This window comes from Ochotona curzoniae, unplaced genomic scaffold (genome assembly GCF_017591425.1).
Source record: "Ochotona curzoniae isolate NIBS_2020 unplaced genomic scaffold, NIBS_Ocur_1.0 scaffold_4506, whole genome shotgun sequence".
Taxonomy (NCBI): domain Eukaryota; kingdom Metazoa; phylum Chordata; class Mammalia; order Lagomorpha; family Ochotonidae; genus Ochotona; species Ochotona curzoniae.
In genome coordinates this window covers 30447081-30470705 of record NW_024467119.1, presented here as the reverse complement: position 1 = coordinate 30470705, position 23625 = coordinate 30447081, and the positions used below count along the sequence as shown (strand labels likewise).

The 23625-nt window shown below is 39.1% G+C and overlaps 1 protein-coding gene across 1 annotated transcript in view; it reads left to right on the top strand.

Moving 5' to 3' along the window:
• The window catches only part of GPRIN3 (GPRIN family member 3), a 66936-nt gene extending 52237 nt beyond the window's left edge, over nt 1–14699 (top strand). The window contains exon 2 of the mRNA XM_040966514.1: nt 5145–14699. Coding sequence (XP_040822448.1) covers nt 5257–7554 — 2298 coding nt within the window. The 5' untranslated portion in view covers nt 5145–5256 and the 3' untranslated portion in view covers nt 7555–14699. The remainder of the gene's footprint in view (nt 1–5144) is intronic.
• The last annotated feature ends 8926 nt before the right edge of the window (nt 14700–23625 follow it).

Here is a 23625-nt window from a genome sequence, read left to right as displayed (position 1 = left end):
AGATAGATAGATAGATAGATAGATAGATAGATAGATAGATAATAGAATTTCTCTTTCCATTTTCTTTCTGCAATTATAGATAACAAAGACACTGCATAGCAAGGACGTGGACATGAGCAGGCTTTAGTTCAATAGGAAATCAGCCTTCAGTGAATTCCTTACCTCTGGGTTCCCATCCCTGTAAACAATGGATGCTGCAATCTTGCTGCATGGCCAGAAGAAGGCTTTAAATCTGCACTCACAGTCTGAAGAATAGAAGTGCCAAAGGAATCTGCTCTCAAGGCTACAGTTCCCATTACAGTTAAATACAGACCCACTGCAAAATAGTGTAGCTTCTGTAGGATTTAATGCTTAATTCGGGAAGAATTTGTAGTACTAAGAAAATGCTTGCTGGCTGGGGCAGTTGACAAAGGTTCTCTGCTTGACCAGACTTTAATTGGACAACTCTGAGCCCTTCACTCAAAGCAGCCTTGACCTTGAGCTCCCTCTCTGTCTTGCAGAATCTGCTGTTAGCAAGAATTCTGCCAAGCTAGTTTTGACAGAATCTCCCATCCTTGCTGTCTGATCACTCTGGCATGCCTTCTCTGAAAATCCTGTTAGATTTTACAAGAATGCTGTACTCTCAATGTCCAACCCACATCCTGGCTACAAATGACTGCTTATTCTCATTGTATTTAGAATTGAGCCCAATCTCTCTTTCTCAGTGCAATAGCCTTGACAGCTATCGTATTAGTCCTGAATGAAGACCTTCTCATGGTTTTAACAAGTGTCAGAATAATTTTTATTTAACATGGATCATAGCTTAAATATTGAGATTTTTTTAAAGGAGCCTAACATTTACTGTGCACCAAACTGCTATGTGGCCTGAATGCTGAATCTCTCCCTCATTGACACTGCAAGGAAGCAGGGCAATATCGTCCACCTGCAGGTGAATCTAGAGCCCTGAGAGTTTACAGTGCTTTGGCAAGCACACATCCAACTGGATGGTAGACGTGATCCTCTAGTCAAGGGTGTTTGACCCTAAAGTTCCTGTTCTTGAACACAGAGTCTAACTACCCTGAAAGGACTAAGTTGGGATAGGAAATCCGCCTTGTCACAACACTTAGAGAAAGACCCTCAAGTTTGGCTGCACATGGGATCCAAGGAGTAATGCTAATGAGAGACACAGGCACAGGAGTATGGGCCACTTGGAAAGACTCAGCCCTGGGGAGGGAGGGGCAACCTTCTCAGCAACACCTGGCTGTCCTCATCTGCAAGTGAGAACTTTTTAAAAAGAAGCCAGAGGAATAAATCTGGATTTGGATAAATATGGATAAAAGAAAGAGAAGGGAGCAGAGAATAGATGGGAACCTACACGACACATAAGCTCAACACACACAAATGCGTTTGTAGATGGGATTTCATTCGGTCAGGGAGATTCCTGTTTGCCATCTCATTTTTAGAAGTTATGACTTCATGTTTTGATGGATGGTAGTTGATGATAAAGACATATACTTCTCACTCAAAACCACCAAAGAATTATATTTTTAAAATGTCCTATGCACCTGCTACAAGATTCCCACCATCTCACAGGAGAAGGGAGTAGCCGATGAGGTTCTAATGACAATGGTGTGGATTTTCAGTAAATCAATGGATGTCCAAATGAATGGGTGTTAGCCAAGAAAACTGGGCTTTTTTTTCTCTTCAATCCTGAGTTGATAATTCATTTAATATGTTCACCTCTATTAACCAAGTGGACAAAAGAAAACAGCCTTTCAAAGTTCAAATTCACACAATCAGCTGTGGGGAGGAAATGGAGTGAATGCAATGACTTATGGGAGTTTTACAAACATGTCTTTATGTAAATCTTTCATCTGTCAGCTGATGAATTTTGAGAGGCTCCCATTTTACAGGTCTGCCTGGCAAACCAGGTTTCTTGGCTGCAGTAGTCTGTTCCTAACCTGGTATACACTCTGTGCTCAGCCTTTGTGAGGCTGTCCGGTCTGTCAGGTATATGGTGTTTCTAGTTTTAATTGCCTAAACCTCACTACAGATACACAGTTTCATAAATGAGATACTGCCACTTTCTTACTTCCAACAATATTTTTGATTGTGGATTAATGTTGCCTATTGATTTCGTGCTTGACAAGGGCTTTTATAACGCCAATTTTGAGGGAGACAATAATTAACAACTCTTTATGAGCAAAACCCTGCACCATGTCCTGTGCAATAGACAAAAAAGAATCAGTAAGTTGCTTCCTTTCTTTGCTGGAGTTTAAAGGTACCAAAATAGTGCAGCATAAAAACCACAATATAAATGGCACAGATGACCAATGAGAGTTGAACAAAAGAGAAAGCCTTTCTGATTGGAAGGTTTTAAAGCTTTCTAGAAAGGAAATGGGATTGAAGAGGGGCCTTGAAGACTTGGTACACTTTTTGAGGAGAAGGAAAACCAGTGGGATGAAAGGCATAATAAACACAGGTGAGGGGAAGGGAAGAGCAGAATAAGCTTAGGGCAGGGTGAGTGATGGTAACAGAAAGCCCAAGGAAATGGGAAAGAAACCTGGAGAAATTGTTCGAATGAGCCGAAAGCACTCAAGCCTAAGAATGGAAAAATATTAGGACATAAATGTGACTACTGAAGGAATGGCTGGTTTGGGGGAGAAAATCAGCTTTATTTCTTGTTAAATTTCATAGGATGACAGATTAGTCTAATGACATTAAATTAAAGGATAAAATGTTGTGTTTTTCAAAACCTAAGCCCAACCAATGTGACCTTGCATTTATTTTTTGACACATGAGAGTTTGAAGTAAGGTTGCGTTGTTGCACCTAAAGAAATAGAACCTTGAGTTATAAAGCTGGACAGGTTCTTAGAAATCATTTAATTCATTTTACCTTGAGTTATTTGGATTTCAGAAAGACTGGGTGATTAAGGCTGAGATCACATAGTGTATGATAATATTATAACATAGTCATTCACTATTTTCTGGTCAGTTGCTATAACTGTTTGACTTATTGTCTAGTCACTATTTTATACAAACACAAATAATTATATGTATGCATAGGTACACATATCCCAAATATTACCAAATACATGTGCTTTTTTTTAATCAGCATTTTCTTACTTTGGGGTACCCCCATGTTCCCCTTGCAACTTCTCCAACTCACTAATTCCCTCCATTCAACACCTCATTCTAAATACTTTTACTATGTATATAATCATTTATGTACTTTCAAAAAAGTCTGTGGAAGTGAAATTAAAGGACAGGTCAATTCTGGTGCAAAAGATGTTAAAATCCAAGCATATTAGGCTCTTTAAAAAGTTCATAGAAAATATGGGATTATGAAGAAAATATAGATTTTCAGGTTTTTTTGCCTCAGAGTATACTTAGATGTAAAGTCTATTTTCCATGAATTGCATGAAGCACCCTCATGAAAGTGTGAATGCACGTGGAATATCTTCTTACCCAAATGCCATATTTCCTAGTCAACCATACATTGTGGAAATCCCTCCTAAGTGAAAACCTATTACCAAATTACATACTTTTTGTAATGGTTTTCTAATACTCAGGAGTGGGGATACCTGGTAATCTATCCTGACATTCTTCCTGCTCATGGCATCAGTAGGTTTGCAGCTTTTGCCTTTAAAAATAGTACTTAAATAACTATGGTATAACTCTGCTTATGTTTAATGGCATTTATTTGTTGATGGAGTTTGGTATCATTGGGTCAAGGGCATGTGTTTTTAGTTTTAAGAACTAAATTGCTTTCCTAATAAGGCTATGATAAGAAATCTTTGTTCATACAATTAGTAAACATATTTTCTTTCACTAGATATCTCCAGACTCTAACATTACGCTTTTTTAAATTAATCTTAAGTGCAAGTGTTTAAAGTAAAACCTCATTGCTCCTTTATTTGTATTTAACTACCAATGAAGTTGTTGAACTTTTTATAAGTTTATTGTCTATTACTATTTCCTCTTGTAAGCTACCCTTCATATTCATTCTTTTCCAAAGGATTATTTTGTCTTCTTGCATGTTTGTCTATCCTCAAAGATTAAAAGTGTATTTTCGCATCTTTTCTGATATGTGTTGTCATGTAAAAGTATTCCATTTTATTTAGTTACCTATGTTTATGATTTCTCTTTGATTTCTGTGTTGTTTTCATGGTAAAAAAAAAAATCTATACCCCTTCCCCAAGATCACATTTATGATCTTACAGAATTTTTATTTAATTAGGTATTTTGCATTTTAACTTTTAATCTACTCAAATGCATTTAGGATTTATTTTCTGAATTGGTATTAAAAAAAAAGATCTGCTTCTCTTTTCTTCTGGATGAATAAACAGTTTACCAGCCCTTATGTTCAACAAGCTATCCATTTACCATTTTACTGAAATGGCTGTTTTGTCATACATTAAATCCTCATTTATATCTGACTCTATTTCTAGATCATATTTTGAATATTATCTTGGTAACTTTTGATTTAATTACATAGCTTTACATGATTTTTCTGCTCTATCATAAATCACCTGACACAAATGATCCTGAGTTAGTTCTCAAACTTAGCTAGCTGCATTAATAAAATCTACCTGCTGGATACTCGCAGTGTCACAGTAGGCTAAGCTTCCAATCGCAGAACCCACATCCCATATCAGAGTGCCATTTTGAACCATGTTCCTCTACTTCCAATCCAGCTTCCTACTAATGTGCCTGGAAGGCAACAGAAGGTGGCGCAACCAAATACTTGGTGTCCTACACTGATGTGGGAGACCAGGATGAAGTTCTTGGCTCCTGGCTTGAGCTTGACCCAGCTCTGGCTATCGTAGACATTTGTGAGGCAAACCAACAGCAACAACAAGAACAAATAGATCTCTCTCACTTTATTCTTCGCCTCCTTTCTTTCTCTCCCTTGTCAATCTGTTTAGATAGATAAATAGATAAAATATTTTTTTTAATTCTGCTAGAAAGTAGTGGGATACAAGCAAACAAAAATACGCCAAAATAACATTTGTGTAATTAAACTATTTCTTCACAAGCTCCAATTGTATGGTATAGACAAAAGATTTCATGTGCTTAGGTGATCTTATAAAAATGATAGTTTGATGTGATTTCAGTCCTTAAAGGAACGACTACATTAATGGGACTTTTTTTTTTATTCACAGGCTGGTTCTTCCCAGTAATCTTTTCTGAGTGTCTTCAATCTGAGCTCCAAGGGTTTCCCAGTGGGAACAGTACTGCAAGAAGAGTTCCAGAGTATTCTTTGAGAGGAAGTCCATGGGGACTGTACCTGACCCTCTGGGACCAGCCAAACCTTCCCTGCTTGCACCTGCTGGAAAAGAGGACCCTCCAGGAGAGCTGCAGACTGCCTCCGCTCGGCTGCAACCACCTTTGCTGTGCAAGAATGCCAATGGCCTCTCTGGTGCCCCCACAGAAGCAAACCTTAACCCCAGTCCAGCTGCCAAAGCCCTGATGCAGACCTGTGAGCATGAGACCACCCAACCAGCTATGTCTTCTCCCGGCATTCCCAAGGAAGTGGAGAGAGTACCTCCCACACCAAACTCCTCTGACCAATCCCAGCTACCAGGCAATAATGAGCTGGCAGCACCAGCACTGAGTTCTGCAAACAGATGTGAGGACCCTATACACATACCATGTGTGATCTTAGTCAATCAGCCTAACCATGCCCCAACCCCTGGTGATCATCCCAGTGCCAGCCCTTCCCCTGGAGGTGAAAACCCTCTGGTAAGATCCCAGAGAACCTCACAGGGAGAGCAACCTGAGAAGTCAAGTTGTCCCGTAGGGCACACCTGTGAGAGCAGCCATGATCAAGGGTCCTGTGATTTTTCCTCCCAAGGAGCAATCCAGGAAAGGGTGCAAGTGCCAGAGACAGCAGTTAGGGAGTCCAGTATTTCACCTCCTCCTGCAGGTGGACCTGAAGCCAGCTGTGACTCTACGACAAGGTCCTGCAAACATCCCCCAAGAGAGGATGAAGGTGCCAAGGAGAGACAGCCATCTTGCACTGCCTCAGACATGCCAGGTGTACCTTCTGTAATGTCTACACCATCCCATCTCCCAAGCAACGGCTCCACATGCTCTGCAGCTTCAGAGACGGTGCTACTGCCCACACAGCCACAAACATCGAGGTACAAAGAAGCCAGTACGATGACCAGCCATGCTGAAAGTGAGCTCACGGAAGTCCCTGGCAGAACTCGGCAAGATGCCGAGGTGCAGGCAGTAGCAAATGTAGAGAGCAGATCAGTCTCCACCAGCCCCAGCATCCTAACGGCATTCTTAAGAGAAATCCCTGCTGCAGAGTGTTTGGAACAACAAGAGCAGCTGCGTGTCATTTGTCATGGCCATGGCAATGGGAGCCCCCGGTTGGAGCTCTCCGACCCTTTATTAGGCTCCCAGCAGGCGGGTCAATACCCTGGCATCATGCCGCAGGTGCACATCCAGACAGCTGCAGTTGTTTCTTCAGCATTCCAAGTAGAACATAAACCAGCCAGCTCACCTGGTGAGGTCCTTAAAATCTCTTCGATCAACATGGCCTCTAGTCATGCCCAGGGTGTGTGTAAAGAAGACAAGGAGTCAGCAGGAAAAAGTACAGAGAGGGAACAGCCAACCTCAAACCTTTCAGGTATCAATTCTGGCTTCAACCAGAGTTCTCTCCACGCAGTCAACCAAGCAGAAGCAAGTCCTGGATGCTGGGATTCTGCCAGCAAGCTGCCAGAGCACGCAGGGAAACTCGAAGATGGCCACAAAGCAAGCTCAGACTGCACACTCACTCCATCTTGTGACCCTGTCAACAAAGCTGACCAGTCCAGCAGCCCGGATCCCAATGATCAAAGAAGTACAAAGAAGACTGCATCTCCCCAGGTGGTAAGAGAACAAGATACTGATACCCTTGATGCCAAAACTCAAACTCTATTACTCAATCCTAAAACCCAAGAAAGTGGAGGCACATGTCCACCTGCTACTCCCACACCATCCCCAGTTAGAAAGAACCAGGAGATCACCTTAGAAGAAAACCGACAGACCAAGACGGCCACCAGCCTGTGCCTGCCGTGCGATGCCATCGGAGACTCCAGCCCCGGCTCTGGCAAGAGGACCCCTTCTCGCTCCGTCAAGGCCAGCCCACGCCGGGGCAGCAGGGTCAGTGAGTTCCTAAAGGAGCAGAAGCTCAACGTGACGGCAGCCGCCGCGCAGGTGGGATTCACCCCAGGCGAGAAGAAGAAGCAGCTTGGCGCGGACTCTAAGCCCCACCTGAAACAATCCAAGCGTGTCCGGGACGTCATGTGGGACGAGCAGGGAATGACGTGGGAGGTGTACGGTGCTTCCCTGGACCCCGAGTCCTTGGGAATCGCCATCCAGAACCATTTGCAAAGACAAATCAGGGAACACGAGAAATTAATCAAAACTCAAAGTGGTCAGTCCCGGAGATCCATTTCCTCAGATACGTCTTCAAATAAGAAGCTCAAAGGGAGGCAGCACAGTGTTTTCCAGTCTATGCTGCAGAACTTTCGACGTCCCAACTGCTGCGTTCGTCCTGCCCCTTCTTCTGTGCTAGATTGAAAGGGGGCCCCTGTGGAGTTCGTGTAGACATCTGGCCTCCCTTCTCCTGGTGTGGCTGTCAGTGTCAGTGCTGACTTTGTAGGGTGTTCCGGGTTTTTTGTGTTTTTGCTTTTGGAAAAACCAGAAAGAAAGAAAAAAAAAAAGTAAACTACAGGATTTGCAAATTTAAAAAGAAAAAACAGTGGGTTCTCTGACTGGAGCGCTATTATAATCAAGTGTCATTTCAATTGGAAAGGACGAGAGAGGAGAAGCAAATTTCATGAAAAAATTTGCAAGCTTAAGTGGAAATGTGGTTTTATGTAAAACGTGATGTTGTTTATAGAAATAGCATTATCATGCATATGCCATTTTGTATGACTGCCTAAACTGATCATGCAATGTTATTTCTATTAAAATCCCTCCCTTGTATTCAAATGTAGAAAAAATTACTGTCAAATATACTGCTATATTTCTAGCCCTATTATAATAAGAATGCTTATACCACACAAGATTTAAGTAGGTAATAAGAACCATAATGTAAAAGAAGTAACAAATTTGACTAATTCCTAGCCCATATAACAATAAATAAAGCATTTAACTAAAAATGCTAAATATGAATTAGTACTTGTAAACATCTAAAGATAATCCTTTTTCTAAATCTTGTTATAGTTGCTCACAAATCCAGAAAATTGTATTAGGAAAATTAGCTAGGACTTAGAATATGAATACTGCCTCCACCAGACATGGGTCTATGGATACACAGTGTCCTGTGCTAAAAGCAGTGTGTCTGTGATTCCAACCAAATTCAAATTTTCTCAATCTGATGCCCCAGAGAAAGTAAGTACATGGGACTGAACACCTGAAAAAGAGTCGTTGAATTAGACAGAAGGCCAAATTTTATGTTGTACAATGATAATACTAAGGTCCTGGTTCAAAATTATCAATAATAGAGTACCCAACACTGATGTGTGTTAGTTAGTAACAGGAAAGCCTCATGGGAAACAAACAATATGTTTAATCTAGAGTCCAATAAACAAGGTGCAATTTGTGTTGTTCTTTCAGTTTGGTTCAATAGCTTCTAATGGCCAAAGTAGTCGACAATAAATATAACAAAAATTCCCTTAGAGGTTTTATATGCACACTAATATCAGCTCATTTCATTGAGCTTATCATTTGGACTTAAAGGGGTAGCTTCTCCAGATTGATTTTAAGAGAAACACAATTGCATCTCATCCTTCAACCTCAACTAAAGGAGAATCTTTTATGAAAAGATGGTTTGAGCCTCAGGTGGGTTATGCTGCTTCAAAACATAGGCACGTGCTAAATCTTGGCCCTCACGTGTTGCTAAGAAAAGGGGGTGTCCCTGAGACATATGAGAGTCCTAGAGGCACTGGTCTGCCTTGTCCTAGGTGTGACCAGCAGTGGTTTGAGAATTGGGGTCGAGTGTAAAAGGGGAATGGACACAGGCCTGAGAGGCTTCCTTTCCTGGATTAATCATAGGGTGAGCATTGATCTCCACCTTGCATTTAGAAAGGCTGTTGAGTATTGTGGGGGCTGTTGACTTCTCTGAACTCATTCCCCTCATGACCTAGAAGGGGCTCTCTGTCCAGAGACTCACCAGTACCACTTGTACAATGAATTCACAATACCCATTTGGCTTTTTTCATTCTATTTAGCAGATTCTGAGTGGATGAAGGGGTGAGCTAATTATACATAAACTTGAATGCTACGAGCTAATGCAAATGCCACCTGAATTAGCAAGGGCCAATGATAATAAATAAATAACTAGATGTTTTAAAGAAACCTTTGATTTCTTTTGACATGACTGTATCCTTTTTGGAGTAAAGGAGCTATAATTTCAGTTGTTATGCTTGGAACTTAATAATGAATTATTTTTTTTAAAAAAAAAGAAGGCCCAGTTGTCAATTTCTTATTGACCTCTCTTAAGAATAGAATTATCTAAAGTAGAAATCACCATCTAATTATCAAACTGCTAAAATAATTGGAGATAAAAACCTCAAAATTCTGTCTCTGTTGACCTTTTGTATCCATTCAGAGGTGTGCTCATGTCACCCTATATCCGATGTGTTGGCCGGGACATAATTTTACTCCTAGCCCTGCATGCTCACTGGTTGTCTCCCTTTCACATTGGCACACAAGCAGTGTGGACACAACGTGTACCTGCTTACACAGTGGCAGCTGTCAGTACTGCCCACTGCTGGCTGGGTATGCCCCAGGTAATCCTCTGCTGTGGTTGGCAAGAATTGGGTGTTCCTGCATCAAACGAAAAGAGAAGCAAGAATTCAGTATCCAGTAGTAATATTTATTTTCATGAGTTTAGAGTCACCACATGATTTATGAATACTGAAATGGACCGGGGGCCTAAGGGCGTTATAGCCTCCTGTTTCATGTGAAATAGATCAAAACTGATCAGACTGGGATTGGAGCCATGCTTTCATGTGCATCTCACATGAAAACTTGAAGAAGATATTTGACGCAATTTTAACTCATTTTCACTGGTGCTAAAATGAAATTCTTTACCCCTACAACAGTTTAGAAATTACCACAATATAGTACAGAAGCTTTCTCATTTTGTTACTTCTTGAGTCTTACAGAACTAACAGCTTTTAGAAACAGAGAAATGTAGCATCAGGGGATAAAGTCATGAGTCTATTCAAGGAAGCCATGTTTCCACATTACAAAATCCATCCTAAGTTACTTTTACAATAAAACTTTATTTGAAAATCTTCCTTCACTTCAAATTGTGACACAGCGTTAGACTTTCCGTTCAGCATTTCTAGTATCTCAGGATCCCTCAAAAGAAGTTGTAAGGCAGCCTTCCCTCCTCAGTTAAAATTCCTTACTTGACCTTGCATGGTTTATGTTGAAGATGGCTTCTTGCTGTCCTTAATTTCTTTTGGATGTAATTTGGTTCTATTTGAGTTTGTGAAATACATGGAGAAAATATTGTATGTGATCAGAATTAGACAATACTTCTGAAACAAGTGACAGCTAAAGCCAAAATGTGGCTGTCAGATAAGATTGAGTTTGAGAGGCGAGATATCAGGTGAATACTAGAATCTGTTATTTTAAGATTGATTGACCTGCTTTTATTATCGTAAAAATGGCTAGCTTCAGCCATCATGTCTGAGAAGTCATGTTGTCTTAAAGCTTGCCGTCTAATGATGTCATTATGCACTATTGGTATTTTATGCCACTGCAACTATTTTATGTACAGTAAAAGCTGGATTAACCTCTGTGTGGGGATCAATGACAGTAAACAGCGGCAGTCTGGGAGCGTTTCCTTAATTCATGTTTAGCCAGAAACTTTTCGTTTGCATCCTAAATGGAATATGCTATAAAACATCTTGGTATGTTTCCCACCTTGACAAGTTAAGCAAAGTTGAATGTAATCTGATGTTACTGATTTTTGATCATGGTAATTATCTGATATTCCCTGTTTCAGACACCATAGTCTCCAAGCTTTTTTAAACAGCAAAATTGAAATGAATTGAACTGAATATGCAAGTATAGCATGTACCCTCCAGGTTGGATTTTGGAATCAAATTCTTAATCAGAGTCTGCCAACTTAAAAAGGAAATTAGAAGAGGAAAATTTCATTTGTTACATCCCATAGTATTGAGATTTTACTGTTCCTAGCCTGTCTTAATGAAATTTCTCTCATTTCTGGGAATGCCTATTATTCTTGGAGTACCTGTACATATACCATACAGCACTAGTATATAATGTGGCAGAGGTTATATATGAGTGTGCTGTTAATGTGAATCTGCAGCCTTTGCTGTATCCAATCTATTACTGTGTTGCTGCCCAAACATGGGAAACTATCGTCTTCTTTCCTCATATATATATAGTGTGTGCGTGTCAAAAAAACAAAGCCAAATTGCCCTTTCATACTACCACAGAATTCACCACATCCTTCCTCTACATTTTTATAATCACTATAAAGAAAAAACAGTACACTAGGATAAGGTTTGCATATATAAACGTGCTTTTAGTGCAAATTGGGCACTTGTAGCCTTGTGTAGCCCTCCACCTGCCCAATTTACTAATTATCCACAATGCTGCCATGGAGATGAAAGTGTTTACTCTCTCCTGCTTTGTCCTAAGTGGTGTTTCAGAAATAAGGCCTGTGAATTTCCCTTTGTGGTAATACAGTGAAACCAGCAATATCTTGCTAGGTGAGCTGACCAGTTTGTCCCAACCTCTGTTCCTTCTGCATGGTGAAGGCAAAGTCTTGTTCATGTCTGCTTCAATGCTTACTACTTTTACATTGGTATCTGTGAGAGCTACTTTCCATTAACAATGTTCCTTGATGTCCTGTGTGATCCTTTTGGTTGATTCTCTCCAAACATGAGTCAGCTACTGCCACCTGGCAAACAGCAGGCCAGATGCTGAATCTCCTGTCCATCCTTGTAACAATATCATTCTTAAAGAAATTCTGCGACTGGCTAGGTAATTACAAATGTCATCTGTGCAGACGCATGGGCTCAAGGATATCTACACCAGTTGAAACATTTTTACCAAAGCGGGGAGGTGGGGAGATATTCTTGTAAATACTGAAACAGATTTCCATGAACTTTATTCTAATCTCTGGAAAGAAAAAAAATTTTTCTCTGTGCTACAGAAATCAAATAAGCTTGTTTTGCTTTGACTAAGGACATAAATAAATGAAGACAAATTGAGGGGAAAAAGTTCTGTCTCACAAGTAAGCAGTGATATATGCCAGAGGACATTACTGCTGCATTTAACTGTGAACATCCACCAGCCAAGCTACTCACTTGTCACAACCAACTAACCTCTCTCCGAGTAAATCCAGTGCATCTGTATATATGTGTAGATAGAAACAACAAGAAATCCTGAAATATTGCCTTTGGCTGTTAGGTAAATCAAACTGATGGTAATTATAAAGGATTTAACTTGGGGATTTTACTATGGGGGCCAGATGGTGCAACACGATGTTATTTACAAAATCTTCTAAGACCCAGATATCTCAGATGCTAACCATGAGAATAAAGACTGTTGAATTTGAAATTAAAGTCAAGCAACAATGTGCCAAAAAGAGGCAATTATACCAGCAAGTGCATCTATGACAGGCACACCATCGTACAATTATGGCTTGCTCTAAGAAGACTGTAACCCCAAAATAAAATAAGCGAATGCAGAATTTTGGCTTTCTTGCTGGAAAACTTTGTTTTGGAGCTCTGCAAAGAGGTAAAACACCAGAGAGAATCAGTAGAGATGTTATTATCATCTCTGTGTTCATGGTAGCCAAGGCAGATGAGAAGCTACTCCAAGTCTTGCTGGCTTAATACTCAAGATTGCTCCCACAAGAAGCTTTGTCAAACTGAAGGGGTTAAACTTAATAGCAATTGTGCATCATAGGCTTTTGTGTGTAGGAAAGTAATTCAGTTAACTTGGCCCAGAGGGTTACCAGCCTGCTATGAAAACTGGGCTCCCAAATGTAAAATTACTAAAACGTGGAAACTTGCATCAAAAGGGGCCTCATATAATGCCTTACAAGAAAATAATGTTCCAGCTGAGTATTTCTAAGTATGGATTCTTTGAGTATCCTTCTGGATTCAAATTCAAAATCTTGGCTGCAACATTGTAGGAATTAGAATCACATATTCTACACTTCAAAAAAAAATATACTACCGATAAGCTACTGTGATGGTAATTTCAATGTTATAGCAGAGTGATTTAGGCATATTAGAAAGAGTTAAATGGGAGAGAAATTTTAACTTCATGCTTGATCTCTTAAATGTGGAATATCATCAATTGCTTTCCATGGTGAAAATTGTAGTTTGCCTTTTTATACCACTGCTTCCATCACTCTTGTTACTTTAAAAGTTCAAATGTCCAGTCTTATAAAAATTTTAACAGTTAAACAATTTCTTTCTGAATCATCTGTTTGCTGTTAATAAGAACATGTGTAAAGGCTGTATGTAAACTATTTTGAATAAATAGAAAGGACTTCTCCATTCCACATAGTATCTTAATAACTGATTCATATTGCTTATCATTTACTGCAGATCACATTATTAATTAAATTATTTTTATAATGTTTTTCTTCATGATTTAAATGAGATTCAGGCTCCCAAATATCAGTGAGACCTCCAAATTCTTTGAGGAAAGGAGAGACTAATTTCTGTTTTCGGGACATCTGGAGATAACTTTTGCTAAGGTTGAGAAAGCTCCACATGGCCTGTAACCTCAAGAGAAATACATACTCACAATTCCTAAATCTCTACACATATTTAGTTCTGTGGTACTAACGTGTGAACAGTATGTAGTACACAATATTAAAGCTAATTGTGCTACGTCAGTACATTCTGTAAGCTCATAGTCAGCAAGTGATCAGTTTACTGTTATTATGTGTAGAAAAATACACCACACTGCATCCAATTGTAAGGCTGATTTCTGTCACTGGGTGGGCACACACATGAAAATGAATAAAACCAACAAAAGTCTGCATGTATATTCAGTAATGGAATTTGTCTTTTCATTTCTGAAGGCTGGAAAGGGCTGCTTTTTGTTTTGCCTTTCTTTGTGTGTGTCATTTCTGAAACTAGATAACATAATTATCACAAGAGTTTAATATAGTAATCCATAGATCAGCATGTTATTAAATATGCCAGGACTAATTAACCACACCATTAGGCACAGGTAAGGTCAGTTCTTTGACCACCAGAATGATTTACATGCATCACACATCCTCTCTGTGTTATGTGTGACTAGGATGTACATACTATGAGTGTGATTGTGTACATACCTTGTATGAATTATTTAAATCCTTAAAGCAATTACAGGAAAGCAGGAAGAAGAAACAGTTGTGCACACACCACAAACAAGCTAATCAATATGTTTCTTCATTTTCTATACATAAGAAGATACTTACAACATCAGCATCAATCGCTTAGCCACATGTATGTGCACAGAAACACATTCACACTAGTGTATTCAAGTAAATCTAAAATCAGAGTGACTAATTAAGTGACAACTTTCCCTGACAGTTCTGTAACACATGTTTCATACTGGGCCAGACCCTCTCCTTGTTGGGTGGTGTTTCCCTTGTAGCAGGTTTTCTGCTTAGGAAATTCAAATCTCACTGAGCTGTTAAAACCCTTACTAAAGCCAGAACCTGAGCAATCTCAGAGTATAAATGCTTAAGCATCCACTTTTATGTATGAAAATTTCAAACATGAGGAAGACATGTATCCTAAAGATTCAACTTGGTTGTTTATCAGTATTAGTGTGTTTGCTTGCACAGGCTGATAAAAGTTTGTTCATATTCCTTGTTTTAAAGATGTATCCTTAGTTTCAAAAAGAAATCATGTGGTCACTAGAAGCAGGAAACAATTACAGGCATCCATCTCTTGAGATCAGCAAAACAGAGTCTCCCAACACCAAAGATTTTGATTACTCAAAACAAAAGGTTCAGGTGATGTAGGCTAAAAGCAGTTGTGGGTTCCTTAACATCAACTCAGATAAGAAATCAGTGGGAGAGCTGACAATGATGCGTGTAGACGAGACTCACTTAGGATAATTGTCAGCAAATGTCCACATTGAACAAGTCTTGCCATTTTACCACAATTCCAGTCGATGAATTGATGTTATAAATGTCTACCAGTTCTCAAAAGAAAGGCTTCATTAGGGATCAAAAATGTGATCTGGTTCCTAAAAACCTAAAGTAAGTTGACCCTAGTCCTTTGATACCAAAAAATCATGTTGGCTAGATATTGGGTTGATGAGAGGAATGGAAATACAAAAATCACCCTTTCAAGAGACAATTCCACTAGCAAGCTACTAGTAAGACCACTTCTCAGTGGAAACTTAAGAAAAATATTCAAATATGTATTCATGTTTTAGAGAATTAATATAATGGTTTTGTATCTTAAATAAAAATCATAACCAATTATAAAAATGCTACAACTACAGTTGTTGGTGGTTTTTTTAACTTGCTAAACACGTACTATTTATAAGAGCAACATATCCAAACCTTGATGTTATTCAACATTGTTGCTTAGAAGACAAATTTATGTAATAATCTTGGAAGATGTGTGTCAATTTAAATGAAGTGATACCTAAAACATTAGCAACTGTCAATATGAAGTCATTTGTATGTAAATAACATAATTACAGTGTGTGATATTAAAACACTGAAGCAGTAGTATTCCCAATGGAAAGTCCATTCATAAATGCATCAATACTAGAATAAAAGTGATGTCTTTTTATGTTCATGTGTAAGATCACAAACTGTTTATTTAAGAAAGTTCCCGTTTTCCAGATATTGATCAATACAACTCCATTTCTTAGCAAATAGATAAAATGCTATAATATAGGATAAAGATTTTGGAATTACATAGACTTCCACGTTCATTTTGGATTTGAATTTTGAATGAGCGTTTTAAATGTTAAAGTTTAACTGATGACTGAGTTTTACTTTAAGAAAAAAAAAACTTGGAATATGATTTTTTTTTGCAGCTCGCATTCCATAATAAATGTGATATAGAATAAAATTTCCTGTTTTCTGCTTCTGTTGTTATTGTTACTGCTACTGCTCTTGTTCCTGCTGTAGTCCTAAGTAAAGAATCACTTGGTTTTCCATGTGAAATTGCTATTAGACATCTGCATTTGGAGCTGAAAATATTCAGAACAAAGGGGCTTTTTTGTTCTCCTCGAAATAGAATCCCCATAGATTCAAGCATGCCTCTGAATGGCACAGCAGTGTGTGTGTACACGCGTGTACACGCATGCACATTATTGCTCTTGCTTACTGAAAGGGATGGGCCCTCAGCTTTCATGGAGATACAGGAGAGGAATGAAGAAACGGGGTTCTTATGTTGTCTCAAGTCCAGGCTTAGCTATTTCTTGCAGTAGCATTCAATTCAGATATCTGTTAATGCAGTGCCAGCCTCTCTGACCAATCTTGAGGAGGTGAATTGGGATCCTGCAGTCTACATTTTTATACTACTTTATTTTTTATTTTTGTTATTATTTTATGATACCGTTCCATATGCTCTAGGATTTTCTCTTCCCTTCATTAGTATTTTCCTGCTAGTATTACAGTGAGTAGTTCTTCATGAACAGTCATTAGTTCATCATGCTGCTATTAAAATGTTCCCCAACATTGTAGGCATGGACAATGTCCAAGAGTCCAGCATCCTACTGTCAGGATATAGTCAATTGTTTCACTGGGAGTCCATCTTTCATCTGAATGCAGAGAGGTACACTGTACTTTGTCTCCACATCTGGACATATCAGTCTGCGCTACAATTCTATTACACATCCCCTTAAATATAGAGCCAGAAAGCAATCCACAATGGGTGAGGGAACCAAAGAATTTACATCAACATGAAGTCAAATAACATGCTACAGAATGACCAATTGCTTCACTAAAGTGATGAAAAAGAAAATCAAAAACTTCTTGTAGAAATTGATCCTATTGCATGACCCAGGTGGCATTGGAGAGATGACAATAAAAATAAGACCATCAATGCCCAAGAGATGTATCAAAAACCGTATTGAAAGGGACAACATCAGATGCTCTTAGCCAGGTCTTGCAATCTGTTTGAACACTGTGTTCATACAGAACACTATAGAACAGTACAAAAATGAACTATATCCTATTCCCTTTTTGCTTCCTTGAATCTCTCTTTGGTTCATCAATGACCTACAGAAAAGAAGAAATGAAAGGTCTATGAACCCAAAATACAGGGGAAAAGTGTATTTTTTAAATTTTCCATGAACTTCAAAAACCATTTCAAAATTTCTAAGAACCATGTGCTGCCTCTCACTACTTCGCTTTTATTCTTGGCTATCCAAGTCTCACGCATTTCCACTCATGGTGAATTAGGTCAGGCCACAAGCTTGGGAGAGCTGGCCCAGTGTCTTCTGCCTATAGCTGCCAGCATGTGTTTTCATTAAGTGCTTTTTCTGTCCAATTTTTCTCACTCATCCACATCATCAAGGTTGAGTAGTTTACAGAAACACAACCTTCTAGCAGAATTGGTCTTCGCTGCACCAGATACAATTTCAAATGGCCTCTGATTTTTTATGAAGAAACTCTGTTTTTAAAATCATGTAGGATAGTAATCCAACCTACCACACTACTTGGTGGCATTCAGACTGCTTACAAATAACACAAATTTCAGACAACTCCAGAAGCTGGTAAGTCCAAGATCAAAGCAGCTCAATATCTGATGAGGGACAGATTTCCGAATCATTGGCAGTGGATTCTACACACATCCTCATCATGGTGGAAGGGGTGAAGCATCTTGATCTTTTCTAAACTCACAAATCCCATTCATAGAAACTCTATTCTCATGACTCAGTCACTTTGTAGACCCCGCCTCCATCCTTTAATGCAATCACATTGGGAGGGTTAATATTTCGACATGAATTTTAGATACACACTTATATTCAGACCACACCATGTCACACACATTTTTAATGCACTTGTGAATGTCAACTTCAATTTTCCTGAATGCTATTTGAGATTGTCAGTAAGCTAATTTACAGTTATAAAATGTCTCTATCCTAACTATTTTAACACTGTTCTCGCAGCTGCCTTTTTCTTAGAGGACTCACATAGTTGAAACTCAAATTGTCAGATGGGCACTGAAAGTATTTAGAGATTTTTGTGAGGAGTGTCAACATCTCAAGAATGTTATTTCCCTACACCTTATTTTAGTACCCCCAGTGCCTCTCAATCAAATTTCTCAAAAACCTAAGCCTATCATTAGAAAAAAAAAATCCCTAAGCAGAATGTCATTGCTATAGATATCAATCATGCTTGAAAGCAAGATAAGAATTATTAAATGAGTGTAAAAATTTTATGAAAGTCCTTTAGCCCAAAATAGCAACAACAACAACAATAATAATGATAATAGCTTTATGCCCAACACTTTGCTAGGCACTTCCACAAATGCCGCCACTTTGGAAGATATATGCATATAAATATATATTATTATTATCTACACAATGCTTTTCCATACTTTTTTTTAGTGACAGATATTTACAGCATGCACTGGATGATCAAGAACTATAACTTGGCAACAAAGGACCCTAGGTTCAGCTATTAGCTTGAAACAAGCAAGCTAAATTCTGTTGCCAAGTCATTTGTTCTCTTTGGGTATTACTCCAGTCATCTTTAAATAGAGAATAGCAATCCTTGCTTTCTAAAATTGCAAGAATTAAATGGCATGGGCAAAACAGATGTTTCTTTCCCATTGCTTTGAGATATACATTCTTCTTTACATGAACTTATCAGGCAAGAGCTTTGTCATTTGATTCTACTTCATTTTTTTTAACTGAATTCAGACAAGTACCCTTAGATAAGACTGTCAGATGCATAAAATGTGACCTTAAAAGTATTTCCTGCAATAAGAAGTTACCCAAGTCATTAAGGCATTGGTGCCTCACATCAGACTCCCCAGACTCATTCCTGGTTCATGTTTCTGAACCTGCAGCTACAGATACTAAAAGGCAGCAAAGCTGGCTGCCGTGGATGGGTTCCCACCACCGATGTGGAAGACCGGAGTTCAGTTTCCAGCCTCAGTGTTGGCCCCACTGTGTGGCCATTGTGGACATTTGGTGAGGGAACCAGCGGGTGGGAGCTTTCAATCTCTCCCTCTTTTTCTCAATGTTTCAAATCTTTAAAAATTAAGCATATTTCCCTTCTTTAGTGTGAAAAGCATTCAGAACTGTCAGATCTTTAAAAATTAGGAAAAGATGTAAATTATGCGTAACGACCACATAAATAGATTTTTAGTAAATAAATACTAATAAAAAAATGTTGGCCAAGACAAAAATCAGGGAGGAAAGGGAACTGAAATTGGTAAATTTGACTACATTAAAATTTAAAACATACTGTAAAAGATTCCAAATGCAAATTATAAGAGAAGGCGCACATCTGACAAAATATTAGAATCTTGAAAATAGGAAAGAACACCCACAAATCAGTTGAGGCAGATGAGCAATACAAAAAAAGAGATTAGTCAAACAGCATAAGAAAGCATCACAAGCATATGAAAACATACTAAACTTTAAGCACAAATCTCCAATACTGCTGGAGAAGACCCATCTCATTTAGGGGGAATAAAGGAGGAGTTTCAGATCCAAGAGTTGGAAAAGAGTACTTCCCCTGGACCAAGAAAAGCAAGCTTCAGATCATGACTTCAGCTGATGCGTGATTCTAGATAAAATTGAAGAAGGGTTGTCCAAGGAATCCACAGAAAACACAATAGAACAAATTGGAGCTAAGCACCTGCTACATTTGGGGCATGCAGTATTCAGGAATGTATGAACATTCCAAATCCCTTTTTCCCTCTCCCTGATCATCAACCAGATTATTTGACAGAAATACAATGTCCAGAGACAGAAAGAATCAAAACCATGACTGACTTCTCCATGTACGTCTATCACGTGTATAAGAGGATACTCCTTGTTATCAATAAGTTTTACATTCTTATGTATCTGATGCTTATATTTGTATGTTGTGAACTGCCTATGGAGACCACATTTGCGGGATTGGACAAAGTCGTCACCTGCTGATATTTAAAGGTAAACAGGAACCCAGTCATACAGTCCTACCAACAGCCAATAAAATGCAGGAGCACTCCAGAGCACAAATGCAAACCACAGCTTTAATGAACATCTTTGTTTCAAACATCCACATCCTGAGCCAAGAATCAAGTCACGCTGTACCCAGACTTCTAGCCTACAGAAATTGTAAGACATCTAAGTTACCAAGGATGTAGTTCTTGGTTATGAAGCAAAAATATTCCACTCAACTGGGGATTCAGAATTGCCAAAGGTCAATTTTGCAGTCAAAGACGGTTATTTCTATACTGCCCAAAGCAGGACACAACCCTTTAATCTTGAAGCATCAAGTCTACTGAAATCTCTGCGGTGGTATGAATAAACAACTAAGTCTTTTTAACATTAAATTAAATAATATTAGGGGCAAGTATGGAGGCTAAATATGCTGCTTGGGAAACCTGTATCCCATATGAGAGTGACTAAAGTCTCAGTTCCACGTCTGATTCCAGTTTTTGCTAATGCACACATTAAGAGGCAGCAGGTGGGCCCAACGCAGTAGCCTAATGGCTAAAGTCCTCACCTTGCACATGCCAGGATTCCTTATGGGCACTGGTTCTAATCCCAGCAGACCTACCCCTCATCCAGTTCTCTACTTGTGGCCTGGAAAGGCAATCAAGGACAACCCAAAGCCTTGGGTTTCACACCCACTTGGGAGAACTGCACAAAGCTCCAGGCCCCTGGCTCAGCACTGGCCGTTGCAGCAATTTGGGGAATGAATCAACAGAAGGAAGATCTTCCTCTCTGTCTCTCATCCTCTCTGTATATCTGTGTTTCAATAAAAATAAATAAAGCAAAAAAAAAAAAGGCAACAAGCAATGATTCAAGTAGCTGGATTCAAACCACTCCATGGCAGGACCTGCTTGGATTGAATTCCTGGATGCTTGCTTTGACCAGGCTCAGTCCAGCTAATGGAACTCTTATTCTCTCTCTGTGGCGCTCTCTCTCTCTCTCTCTCTCTCTCTCTCTCTCTCTCTTTGTGTACATGGTCATGTGTGTGTGTTTCTCAAATGAATACAAATCTTTTTAAATGTCCAACATAAAACCTCTTTTGTCAACTCTTCTCTGTGCACTCTGCTTGTTTATCCCGTCTGTGCAGGCTGAAAGGCACTGGTAGGCTCAACAGCTTCTCTGGCCCACCTCTGCACGCTACAGTCACCAACCATGGAGGCAGGCTGGAAATGGAAAGTGGGAATAATTGGTGCATTCATTTTTCAGATCCTCTCCTGCCCAGGTGCTTTCTGCTAGCTGTATCAAGTTCAACAAAGTCAGAACCTCTACAAGACAGATATCTCCAATAGACTGGGTCTTCCTAACTCCTCCCTCACGGACTTCTTGGGTCTGGGAGTGATTTGCTTGACAGCAGCCTGCCCTTCAACCTAGGATCCTAGCACTTTGCCTTTGGGATTGCCCTAAGCCCTATCCATTTACAAATCATTACTTTTTAAAGATTTTTTAGTTTTTGTCAGAAAGCCGGGTTTACAGAGAGAAGGAGACACAGAGAGAAAGATCTTCCATTCTTTGGTTCACTCCCCAAGTGGTCACAGTGGCTGGAGCTGGCCAATCCGAAGTCAGAAACCAGGAGATTCTTCCGGGTCTCCCACACAGATACAAGGTTTCAAGACTTTGAGCCATCCTCTATTGCTTTCCCAGGCCACAAACAGGGAGCTTGACAGGCAGTGGAGCAGCCAGAACATGAACCAGTACCCATGTGGGATCCTGGCGTGTGCAAGGTGAGGATTTAACAACTAGGCTATTGCACCAGATCCATAAATCATTGCTTTTAAAACTTCCCTCAGTTACCTGATTTGAAAATAAATTACTGGGCCAAGCACAGTAGCCTAGCAGCTGAAGTAGTCGCCTCGAACACATCAGAATCCCATATGAGCACCTTTTCTAAACCTGGAGGCCCCACTTTCCCAGCAACTCCCTGCTAGTGGCCTGGGAAAGCAGTCAAGGACGGCCCAGAGCCTTGGGCCTCTGAACTCATGTGGGAAGCCCAAAAGAGGTTCCGGGCTCCTGGCTTCAGATTGGCGCAGCTTCTGGCCTTTGCGGTCACTTGGGGAGTGAATCATTGGACAGAAGATCTTCCTCTCTGTCTATCCTCCTCTCTGTATATATCTGACTTTGCAATAAAAATAAATAAATCTTTTAAAAAGAAAAGAAATTACTATCTGCAAGAAACAGCCTGATGCAGGAGTCAAAGAATGAACTTACAATAAAACAAAATGTTTTGAGAAATTTTTCTTTGATTGGCTAATTTTATATGCCTTTATCCCTCCACAACTGTCAGTTTATTATTTTCCTCTGCCTCAAGAAAATTACTACATAAACTTTATACATATTTATTTGTATAAATGGTGCATCGTATGCACATAGGTTTTCTTTGTGAGCAAGTGTCATTTGGGGGAAAGGAAATTATTCATATGAAATACAGAACAAATTGTCATAACATATCTACAGCTGTAGATGCTTCATTTCCCCCATTTTCCTCATTTTCTCCATGTTCAAAGTGATATATTATTTTTTCCTGGCTCACAATTAAAGTTATCTATGCAGAAACTTTTAGCATACAGCATGTTTTCTAGACTGTTATATCAATAAGAATAAAGTGTATTCAGTGTTTACTACATATAAAACAATATCCTCATTTTCCTGTACACATTAACATCATACCTTCACAGTAATATTATGATGTAAACATTGCTATTATCATCATACCTGCTTCTAGAGAGAATGTAAGTATAGACCCCAAGTGATTGGGGGTATCAAGATGCAAGCCTGATTAAGCTGGGGATGGAATCCAGGCACCTCACAAGTTCATTACTCCGGCCTGACTATATATGGATGTCATGATGACCAAAAAAAGGGGTGATCAGCATGCTAGATACAATGCAAATAAAATGCACTTTCTCTTAAAATGATTTTCTCTTTGTGACCAAACTCCTTCTCCTATTAACCACTACAAAGTGATGCTCAGCTCCCCGTTTGTCCATGGCCCAGCCTCCAGCACTCAGAACATTGACAGAGTGAGCTAGCAGGTGGAAGCTCTCTATCTCTCTGCCTCTCACATCATCATAATAAAAACGAACAACCGCTTTCAGCAGGGAAATGAAACGCACTCAATATTTTTCTAAATATAGTAAATAATGTCAGGAAGGAAAAAATAAAACACAACATCAAAACATTTATGCTCTATGCAAATCTCATATTCACATTAACAACAATTAATTTTATAACAAGCTTATCCGAAAAAAAGAAAAATAGTTATTGAAAGCACAAAAAAGCTATTTGTCCTTTTCTTTGAAAAAGAAAAAGAAATGTATGAATTTTCAGGCATCATTTTATGTGTATTCTGAGGTAAATGGCACAAATTAGCAGAAAGTTATTTGTTGTCTCCGGTAGGAAATAAGATTGTAGCAAATGAAATGAGTTTCTGCCTTCACTGGTGTTTTAATAATTAATTATTAA